The sequence below is a fragment of the Oncorhynchus mykiss genome, chromosome 22, assembly GCF_013265735.2.
Source record: "Oncorhynchus mykiss isolate Arlee chromosome 22, USDA_OmykA_1.1, whole genome shotgun sequence".
In the NCBI taxonomy this organism is placed as follows: Eukaryota; Metazoa; Chordata; class Actinopteri; order Salmoniformes; family Salmonidae; genus Oncorhynchus; species Oncorhynchus mykiss.
This window is the reverse complement of record NC_048586.1, coordinates 9,092,862-9,104,234: the sequence shown is the minus strand read 5'-3', so window position 1 is coordinate 9,104,234 and position 11,373 is coordinate 9,092,862. Positions and strand designations below refer to the sequence as shown.

Sequence of the window (11,373 nt, the reverse complement as noted above, 5' to 3'; positions counted from 1 at the left end):
TTACAGTAACTACTGTTCATTATTGCCCAGTAAATAAACACCATCAGCCGACTGAAGATCTAGCTAAGTAGCTACAGAAAGTAATGGAGAAATGTGACCTTTCCGCAGCAGGTAGCTCTGGTCAGGCAGCTTCATCTTATAGCAGGCTGAGGGACTAACTTACTTCCACTAGCTACTACTATCTAACATGAGTAGTCAGTAAACAGCAAGTGCAAGCCAACTTTGTTCAGTTGTTGTTCAGTTTGTTCTATTGGCATGCAAACTTCCAAAAAAGTTCTGCATCTCAGCTAACATTAGTATTTTTATCTTCCAGTCATACTGTCTAATCTGTGTACTTCCGGGTATAAACAAAACAACCACTTTTATTCAGTTTTTGTTTCCCGTTATTCCATGTCCAATTTTGATACAATAAATTAGAAAAGAATGCAATTTTCTAATTCAGAAACAAAAAATAAATAGAGCAATTTTCTGTTTTTTTTTACTCTCCCGTGTTTCCCGTTATTCCATGTCCAATTTTGATACAATAAATTAGAAAATAATGCAATTTTCAAATTCAGAAACAAACAATAAATAGAGCAATTTTCAGTTTTTTTTTACTCTCCTTTTTTGACTTGGAAATAAAAAATAACCTAACTAATACAGCCATAGCCCACTTCCTTTCCCTCTAACTGCAATGAAAAGGGACAAAGATGCAACTTTGTATTACAATTTATTTGTAGATTTTCACAATAATGTTTTTTTTTCACTTGAAACATTATTACAAACATAATGAAAATGTACTGTACAACAAAAAAACAATAATTACTGAAATGAAAGCTAGACAGTCAGGGAGCATCGGAAATTCCAAAAACGATGGATAAAGGACTACACTTAGCAAATTTTGACGGGGAGGAAATATTTTTTTAAAGTCAGTGGTGCTCTCTGGACCTTGATGAAGACCGAATGAGGCCCAGGCAAAATGACACGCCTGCCATAGCTTTTTACTGTCAAAATGCCTGTCAAAGACAAAGAGAAATTCTCTCTTGCCACTATATTGTCACGGATCCCTCCGGAACTTTCATTATGCACACCTGTCCCCTATTCCCACTGATTAGTACTTGTATAAGTGTGCCCTTTGGTTTCTATCGGGCTGTCGATTATTGTTCCCGTGTCCACTGGTGGTGCGAGTACCTATGCGTTGGTGCAGCTGTTATGCTGCGTGCTATATACATTGTGTATTATGGGAATCGTCCTGTGGCGTTCAACAGGGTTTACCCTCGCTCTTTTGTTTGGGTTCAGCCCAGTGTTTTTGTATACGTGTTTGTTTTGGGTGTATTAAAAACCCCTATTGTGTATTCCTGCACCTGTCTCCATAATCCTTTATACCAACATGACATATATTGGTTGTGTTACCAGGATCCTAAATTGTAAAACAAGAAAGTTGTACACTCAATATATATACTCCAAACAATTGATTAAGTAGACCTAATAACCAACGTTTTGGTAACTGACTGTGCGACTTGATTTTTATACAGTTCAATCCTTGTTGGTTAGCGCCTCTACAAAACAATGTGTGCGTCAGCTCATGCTTTTTACTAAACAGGATCTTGAATTGGCATCACACATGCTAGACAGGCCAACAGTTTTGAAGTCACACTCCAACAGCACAGTGGCTGACTGTGGAATAAATAGGAGGTTGCTGAGGGGAGGACGGCTCATAATAATGGCTGTAATGGAACAAATGAAATGGTATCAAACACATGGAAACTACGTGTTTGATGTATTTGATACCATTCCACTCATTCCGCTCCAGCCATTACCAGCAGTTAAAGTGCAACCAACCTCCTGTGGTGGAATGAGACTGTCTTGCTGGTGGCAGGCATCAGGCCTTATTGACAACAGATACATGAAGTTACTCTGACATTATCCTGAGATATCAAATCAAACAAACATAAAAATGTTATACACAGGGCCTAGAGTGGGTAGTATAGTTACTCTGGACTCTAGGGCCTGATGGCTTGGGCTGGGATTCAATCTGTAGCGCATTGTAGCGCGCTTGACATTTTAAGGTACTTTCTGATTGAGCCAATATCTGCAGCGTTTACTGTGAATGTGATCTCAGCAAACACAGGAACATTGCCTTTAAAAGGCACATTATCGTCAACAGCGCTCTACAACGAGCCTTTGATTGAATCCCGGCCTAGGCCACAGGAAGGACATTCACTCCTTCTTCTTCTTCTTCATAGTCTTCTTCGTTCCACAACATTTGCGGAAGCAGACTTTGCAGCATTTAACGGTGACCATGACAACAATGAGAACTATAGTGAGTAGCAGAGTGAACACGTCCAGACTGTGGTACTGGATCCAGTTGAGGTCGTGAGCGGCGGGTCTCAGGTGTTCCGCTCCGCCGTGACGCATCACAAACTCTGACCAGAACACGGCCAGGTCCAGGGGCTCGATGGGACGGTCCTTATGTACCGCTGACAGCTTCAGCATCTTCTCCTTGTAACTGGGGCAGAAGGACAGATGCAACAGGGTTTCCAATCTCCTCATAGACTGGTGCTGAATTCTAATGAGGAACTCAGACGTTTATTTAAATCATGCATTGTTGACAATAATATATTTGCACTGAAACTCAATATGTAGATCTCAAGTTAGGATTTGGTCCCTGTACTGTTTGCACTGCTATATTTTTATCCTAATTGTCCTGTTAATTTGAGCTTGTGCACTAAAATGTGTCTACACCTCAACAATTTATAACTATTTTTACCAGAAAGGTGAAATTTTAACCTATCTTGGAGAATGCAGCATTACTAGTTATTGTTGATGGTCCTCTCATGATAAAAATTACTTTTGAGGATTATGTAGATTCCATTTTGGATTACATGTAGTTACATTTTAAGAGGTTAATAGTTTGTATTTTCAGTGTATAACATGTCCTAGTAACATTATATATAAACGCAACATGTCCTAGTAACATTATATATAAACGCAACATGTCCTTGTAACATTATATATAAACGCAACATGTAAAATGTTGGTCCCAGAAATGTTCCATATGCACAAAAAGCTTTTTTCTCTCAAATTTTGTGCACAAATTTGGTTACATCCCTCTCAGTGAACATTTTGTCTTTGCCAAGATAATCCATCCACTTGGCAGGTGTGGCATATCAAGAAGCTGATTAAACAGCATGATCATTATACAGGTGCATCTTGAGCTGGGGACAATAAAAGGCCACTCTAAAATGTGCAGTTTTATCACACAACACAATGCCTCAATGTCTGAAGTTTTGAGGGAGTGTGCAATTGGCATGCTGACTATAGGAATGTCCACCAGAGCTGTTGCAAGCTAATTTAATGTTAATTTCTCTACCATAAGCCGCCTCCAACGTTGTTTTAGAAAATTTGGCAGTACGTCCAACTTGCCTCACAACCACAGACCATGTGTATGGCGTTGTGTGGGTGAGCGGTTTGCTGATGTCAATGTTTTGAACAGAGTGCCCCATGGTGGTGGTGGGGTTATGCTACGGGCATAAGCTATGGACAACGAACACAATTCCATTTTATCGATTGGCATTTTGAATGCCCAAAAAAATTGTGATGAGATCCTGGGGCCCATTTTCTATTAAAGGTATCTGTGACCAACAGATGCATATCTGTATTCCCAGTCATGTGAAATCCATAGATTAGGCCCTAATTTATTTATTTCAATTGACTAATTTCCTCATATGAACTGTAACTCAGTAAAATCGTAGAAATTGTTGCATGTTGCGTTTATATTTTTGTTCAGTATTCTTCCTTGTATTACGTTAACATGATGTCTGACCTCTTGTCGTTGATGACCTTGTTGAGGGCCTCCACCAGTTTCTCTGAGGTGATATCGAACAAAGTGAGCACTTCCCCGACACCCCTCACCGCCATGCGATGTACGTTGTCACTCTGGTCACCGAACAACGGCAGCATCACCATGGGAACACTGTTACAGATCCCCTCGTAGATACCGTGGGTTCCTCCATGGGTGATGAAGGCCTTGACCTTGGGGTGGCCTAGAACATGGAACATAGAACATTCACCACGAAGAAGAATATGTATTGTTTCTCTTACAAAATGGCAACAACAGTAGCATGTGTTTACTGAGAAGAGTACCCCTCTGTAACTTCTGTAACCCAGGTGGTTTTCATCATAACTATATCATTGTAACATTATCTCTGATGATGAGACGAAACTAACCCAGCAGATCATTCTGAGGAAGCCACTTCATCAATCTGACGTTGTCTGGAGCGTTCTCAGGCACCACTCCTGTGTACCTCCACACCACCTGAAAACAGAGAACAGTTTACTTAGTTTATCAAGTCATATAGAATCATCTGACAATTCTGGATATAGTGGTAAAGATACACCACTTTGTAGTGGAGTATAAATGTGTGTCTGGAGAGTTTTAAGGCATAGCTCCACTGTACACCACACAAACTGAACAACATAGAACAGCAGCTTGCCATGACCCTTGACGTAGTATATGGAGAATATGCAAATCATTGAAACTCCATGTAATTACAGCATTCCTCAGAGTTAAGTACAACGGGGGACAAAGGACTTGTTCTTAGTCTAGATTAGATTCATGGTGGATTGGAGATTAGGCCTATATGCAGCGTTGGGTAGGTAATTTTCTAAATGTAATCCGTTAGTTACTCGTTACCTGTCCAAAATAGTCATCAGTAACGTAACTTTTAGATTACCCAAACTCAGTAACGTAATCTAATTACTTTCAGATTACTTTCCCCTTAAAAAGGCATGAGAAGAAGACAAAAATGAATATTACCAATTGAATGACATCTATTGCAGGATAAATCCGTGTTAGAGTTTTACATAGCTGGCCATAAATGGATGTTGCATTTTACATTACGGGTTGGTTATGTAGGCTTCTTCTAACCCATTGCTTTCTGCTATAGATAATAATACAATTAGGCTGTATTGATTTTGTTTTATTAGGATCTCCATTAGCTGACACCAATGGCTACAGCTAGTCTTACTGGGGTCCGACACATAACGAAAAATACATTACAGTCAAAAGATTTTACAATTGACATACTGTACATTAACATGTAGTTTGCGTGTGTGTGCATCTATCAGTTACATATACGTGTCAGTACACACAACAAGTAGGTCATATGGGGGAGAGGCCTTTTGACTGGAGGTGTTGCTTTATTTGTTTTTTGATATGGAAGGGAGTTCCCTGCAATCATGGCTCTGTATAATACTGTATGTTTTCTTGAATTTGTTCCCGGCCTGGGGACTGGGAAGAGACCCCTGGTGGCATGTCTGGTGAGGTAAGTGTGTTTATCAGTGTTGTATGTAAGTTGACTATGCAAACAATTTATTTCTTATAAAAACAAGAAGTGATGCATTCAGTCTCCTCAACTCTTAGCTAAGAAGGACTGGCATGCATAGTATTGATATTAGCCCCCTGACTATAATGAAGAGCAAAATGTGCCACTCTGTTCTGGGCCAGCTGCAGCTTAATTAGGTCCTTTGCGGCACTTGACCAGACGACTGGACAATAATCAAGATAAGATAAAACTAGAGCCTGCAGGACTTGCTTTGTGTAGTGTGGTGTTAAGAAAGCAGAGCATCTCTTTATCACAGACAGACTTACAACCATTCAATATTTTTTGACCATGACAGTTTAGAATCTAAGGTAACACCAAGTAATTTAGTCTCCTCAACTTGTTCAACAGCCACACCATTCATTACCAGATTCAGCTGAGGTCTAGAACTTAAAGAATTATTTGTACCAAATACAACGGTCTTAGTTTTAGAGATGTTAAGGACCAGTTTAGTACTGGTCCCCCATTCTAAAACTGACTGCAAATCTTTGTTCAGGGTTGCATTAATTTCACTAGCTGTGGTTGCTGACCCATATAGGGCTGAATCACCAGTATACATGGACACACAGGCTGAAATCTAACAGTATAGCTCCCACAATCTTCTTCTTGTGAATTTATTTCAACCTATCATCAGTCAATTGTGTAATTGCAGTGCATGACTAAGCTAACATATGGAATTGTTTTAAGATGGTCATACTATTGATCATTTAGCTATTTGATTTTGAATTTTAGGACCCCATTTGGTATTAAAAATATATATATAAAAATGTGATTTGATAAAATATTGAATTTGGCCTTTACTACTACAGCCCATAGAAACTCATTCATTCATAAATATCAAAAAGACAGTAAAAACATAAATCATAAGGAATAAGGTTTTAAAGTGTCTGTCCTATATCTAGGAGATGTAAGAAAGCTCAGGAAATATGTTGTCAGTTGTTGATATCTACAGAAGACGTAGAGACTGTATACTTAAAGATTGTGTTGGTCAGAAATGGTTAACTGTGGGAAACATTATGTAATAGACAGACAATGGATGCGTTCCAAATAACACCCTATTCCCTATATAGTGAACTACTTTTGACCAGCTGTGGTCAAAAGTAGTGCAATATATGGAATAGGGTGCCATTTGGGCCAGCATCGAGGTGTCTTTACCCTCTGAGGGATCTTGCTGAAGGCATCAAAGAACTGCTTGGCTTTCTCCTCAGGCATCTGAGAGATCATAGAGCCCAGGGTGAAGACCACGAAGCCATCCTCTCCTGACTCATCCACAAACTCCTGCAGGTCCTGTTGAGGCACGGGGGAAGAGTTGGTTTACAAAAACGTTTTACATTTATACTTATCAAAAATATGAAACGCAACATGCAACAATTTAAATGATTTTATGAGGAAATCAGTCAACTCAAATAAATTCATTAAGCCCTAATCCCGGGATTTCATGTTACTGGGCGGGGGCGCAGCCATGGTTGGGAGCCACGCCCACCTACCACTTGGGAGCCACGCCCACCCATTGGGTAGCCAATCAGAATTAGTTTTTCCCCACAAAAGGGCTTTATTACAGACATAAATACGCCTAAATTTCATCAGCTGTCCGGGTGGCTGGTCCCAGACGATCCCACAGGTAAAGAAGCCGGATATGGAGGTCCTGGGCTGGCGTGGTTACACGTGGTCTGTGGTTGTGAGGCCGGTTGGATGTACTGCCAAATTCTCTAAAACAACGTTGGAGGCGGCTTATGGTAGAGAAATGAACATTCATTTATCTGGAAACAGCTCTGGTGGACATTTCTGTGGCATTGTACTGTGTGACCAAACTTTACACTTTGGACTGGCCTTTTATTGTCCCCAGCACAATTACTTGTTCCTTATCTTTTATTTCTTATTCTTGATTAGGGGCTTGTAGGTAAGCACTTCACTGTAAGGTCTACACCTATTGTATTCGGTGCATGTGATTTGAAGGTGCAGTACGTCCAACTGGCCTCACAACCACAAATCACAGTAATTGCAAGTAGACCCTTCTCCGAAATATCCGCAGAACCACACACACGATGAACCAAACACACAATGAATTGTGGTCCTTCACTATGCAATGGAATTGTATGTACATACAGGCAGAAAACAAACAGCAACTGCTGTGTGAAACCTCACCTCATGGTGCTCATCAATATTTCACATTGAGCAATATAAACAGACAAGGTATCAAATTATTTAACTCACATAGCAAAAATGTATGTCTAAATTCCACACATCAGTATTAGAACAGTCTTTGGTCTGGTTAGCAAAACATTAACTGAAGGAGGGAGGGTGAAGTTGTGAAAGGATACCATGCCTTGATTACACACCCTGTATTCATAGAAGATAAAGGCATAATCAACCCTACAACAATCACAGCTAACCCCAACCCTTACCCCACAGAACAATCCCTGCAGAGTAGTTTATCTTCCTGTGGTTTGTCGGGTAGGAACTAGAAGGGCCCCTCAGTTCCTCTGTTAGATTATAGTGGGGTGTATAATTGCCACAGTAGTGAATCTATCCCTTGAGGTTTCTGGACCTGGTTCCATATTGGTTGCACAGCTACGCACAGTTGAAGTTGTTTGTTCTAAAACATACTCTTATGAGACTCACTGCTGGAAGTGGAGCTCTTTTACCACAGTTGAAGTTGTTTGTTCTAAAACATACTCTTATGAGACTCACTGCTGGAAGTGGAGCTATTTTACCACAGTTGAAGTTGTTTGTTCTAAAACATACTCTTATGAGACTCACTGCTGGAAGTGGAGCTCTTTTACCACAGTTGAAGTTGTTTGTTCTAAAACATACTCTTATGAGACTCACTGCTGGAAGTGGAGCTCTTGTACCACAGTTGATGTTGTTTGTTCTAAAACATACTCTTATGAGACTCACCGCTGGAAGTGGAGCTATTTTACCACAGTTGAAGTTGTTTGTTCTAAAACATACTCTTATGAGACTCACCGCTGGAAGTGGAGCTATTTTACCACAGTTGAAGTTGTTTGTTCTAAAACATACTCTTATGAGACTCACCGCTGGAAGTGGAGCTATTTTACCACAGTTGAAGTTGTTTGTTCTAAAACATACTCTTATGAGACTCACCGCTGGAAGTGGAGCTATTTTACCACAGTTGATGCCGCCAATGTTGACCATGTTGGGCATCCTGGGTTTGGGATACTCAAAGGAGTAGTCATACCTCAGCAGCCAGATCGCCCCGTGACCCAGAAGTTCCCTGTACGTCATGTCCTTCTCCAGGTACCTGCTGGTCAGCTCGTCAAAGCTGGCAAACATCACCGTACACAGGTAGCTCTCCAGACTGTACATGAGCATGTTCTTAACCCTCCCTAGGAAATCCATGTGGTCAGTGTTGCCGGAGAATAAGCGTGGTACGTAGGATGGGGGAGTGGGGCACTGGGCAGCCTTCTCATCCAGCCCACAGGGGATCCCCCTCGAGAAGTACACCGCTGGGATGTTGAAGGAGCCAGCGATGACGGATCCACAGGGTAGGAAGGGGTCGGTCAGCATCATGTGAAATCTTTCTCCTCTCAGTCGCTTCATCAGGGGCTCGTCATACAGCAGACCCTCACAGCCTTTCACCTGCATGGTGGTGAAGTGAACCAGGTGCTGCACGTTCACAAATATGTCCATTACATCCGGGGCCTTGAGGAATGCAGCGTCCTTCAGTTTGTTGACGTTCTCGTCCAGCTGTGCCTTGCTGTAGGGGACCCTGAAGGTCTCAGTCCTGTAGTAGTCAGAGCCCTGGATGAGGATGGATGTGTCAGGGACCAGCACAACCATCTCATGGCCTCTGGCCGCCAGCTCCTTCACCAGCAGCTTCATGCTCAGCCAGTGGCTCCCGTCTACAGGCATCACCAGGACCTTGTTCCCCTGGACAGGCGCTGGACACAGGGCAAGGCAGCACAGCAGAACCAGCAGTCCCAACCTAAGCCCCTGCCTCAGTCCCAACCCTGGCCCCAACCTCAGCCCCGGCCCCAGCCCTTGCCCCTGCTTAACCACAGGAAAACCCTTCCGCCAGCCCATGCCTCTCTGACTCTCTGCTCAGTTACACAAGCTGTTTTGTGAGAAGGAAACTACCTCCCTGAAGTCTGGCACTGAATGCTACTGAGAGGGGGCTGGACCTCAGACTAAACTGTGTGTGTCTGGGTCTGCCTTTGCAGGCAGGCTGTTATATAACCCCAGTCAGTCCTTTCTGTTGACTAAAGTCTATCAGCAGGCTGAATGGTTATGGTTATTGATGACATGGAGAGGATTAGCTCGCTAGTAATTTCAATGTGACAGCCTTAACATATTAACTGAGTTGGTTCTGGGTGCCGATATTAGCTGCCTATTGACTAGTGACTTTTTGCAAAAGTATAACAGTTATACTTATGATCAGTAAAACATTGTATTAACAAGTACTGAAACGAGAAAAGTAAGCATCACTCATTTAAATGGGTTCTGTAAAAAAAAATAAGAGCAATTTTTTTAACACAACAATCATTGATAATACAGCGTTATACTTTTTTTCCAATAGTCCTCATATTGCTATAGTTGAATTGATGGTTTTCTTAGTTCTACAAAATAAACTGTTGTCTGTTATTCATAAATGTCCCATTGAGTAGCATGACATTAGCTATGTTTACAATAACTTGTCCAGTGATTTGTGACACCTACACATTTTTCAAAAACACGCAAAACCCTACAGTGTTCAATAATAATGTAATGGTTGTTTTCATTACCCATTTAGGCAATTTGCGCATTAATAAATTGCCGACAGCTTGCATGCCCTCCTATAGGAGGTAGGCTACAGAATGCAATAATGTACTCTTATGTGCCATATTTTAACAATTCTCATGTGCAAACGTATCGCCAAGGTCCATGCCATGTTGAAACGTCCACTCTTGTAGATCTGAAATAATTGGATGTTGAAAGTTGCCAGCCAACCAGAAAAGCATGGGGCAGCAATTTAGGCATTCTGGGAAGTCAGGACACAGTCCTGCACAGAAACATAATTTTATAGTTGACATTTTTTATTTAGCATGTAGCAGACATTTAGAATGAAATGAGAAGTGACGCGATATAGTTTCTGATACATCACGTGCCCCGTGTACCTTCAAAATTATTAGGCAATCATAATATATTTTAAAAAGAAAACGTTTCCATGATCATTTGTCGCAATAAAGAAGCTAGACAAAATAAAAATACACTCCTGTCGAATGGATAGGAAATGGATTATATTGCTGCCGTTTCCATTACACATTTTGTGCGACAATTCTTTTGTTGAATAAACCTGGGTCAATGAAGACCTGCTTAATGAAAAACAAAAGTAACGGGAAAGGTCATTACAGAGCACGCAAAATGCAAGTCATAGTTAACCCTTACACCAATAACCCTGCTCTGGGAGGAGTCATGATGGTATTCTAACCATTGAGCTATACCCTAAATCTCAAAGTATTACCTCATATTTCGTGAGGAATCCAGGTTCCATGAATCCATTACCCCTTCAACTCCTCCCACCCAAAACACTGACACGCAATCTTAAACTCTCAGTGGCACGCCAACCTGCATGCACACATACTTTCGCAACCACCGTTGCATGCACAGACGCTCACACACTTTTCACACGTTGATATACACACACACTTCAAAAAAGACCAGTGGCGTGCGAAACAAGCTGCTTTGGAAAACAGACATCCACACCTCCAGTCCGGGGGAGATAACATCAAACATATCATATATAGAAAGGCAGTTCACCTACAGTTATTGACACCACGGTTGATAAAACACCTTCAGCAGAGTGACACAAATACGTTACATTTGTCCTACACTATGGTAATGAATAATATAATATTAGATATCCTTGAACATTCCATCGAAAGAATAATTCTGCATTGAAATAACACTACGTTTTAAGCAATCAACACTTTCAATCACAAATTACTATGCAGTTAACAGTGCTAATCAAAGATTTGGAGGTGAAATTACTGTGATCAACAACAACAATGTA

At 41.1% G+C, this 11,373-nt stretch overlaps 1 protein-coding gene across 1 annotated transcript; it reads right to left on the bottom strand.

Annotated features, from left to right (window-relative positions):
* Positions 1–692: 692 nt before the first annotated feature.
* LOC110501343 (UDP-glucuronosyltransferase) lies at positions 693–9,541 on the bottom strand. The gene is made up of 5 exons (XM_036958650.1): positions 8,469–9,541; positions 6,519–6,650; positions 4,210–4,297; positions 3,806–4,025; positions 693–2,488 (listed from the first exon to the last, which is right to left on the bottom strand). Exons 1-5 carry the CDS (start codon positions 9,405–9,407, stop codon positions 2,200–2,202), a joined length of 1,668 nt encoding a protein of 555 aa, XP_036814545.1. The 5' UTR covers positions 9,408–9,541; the 3' UTR covers positions 693–2,199.
* Between the last annotated feature and the right edge of the window lie 1,832 nt (positions 9,542–11,373).

Coding starts and splice junctions, on each gene's coding strand:
- LOC110501343 (XM_036958650.1), bottom strand. CDS start 9,407: ATGGGCTGGCGGAAGGGTTTTCCTGTGGTTAAGCAGGGGCAAGGGCTG. Junction 6,651..8,468: donor AAATAGCTCCACTTCCAGCG/GTGAGTCTCATA, acceptor GTGCCTCAACAG/GACCTGCAGGAGTTTGTGGA. Junction 4,298..6,518: donor TCAGCAAGATCCCTCAGAGG/GTAAAGACACCT, acceptor CTCTGTTTTCAG/GTGGTGTGGAGGTACACAGG.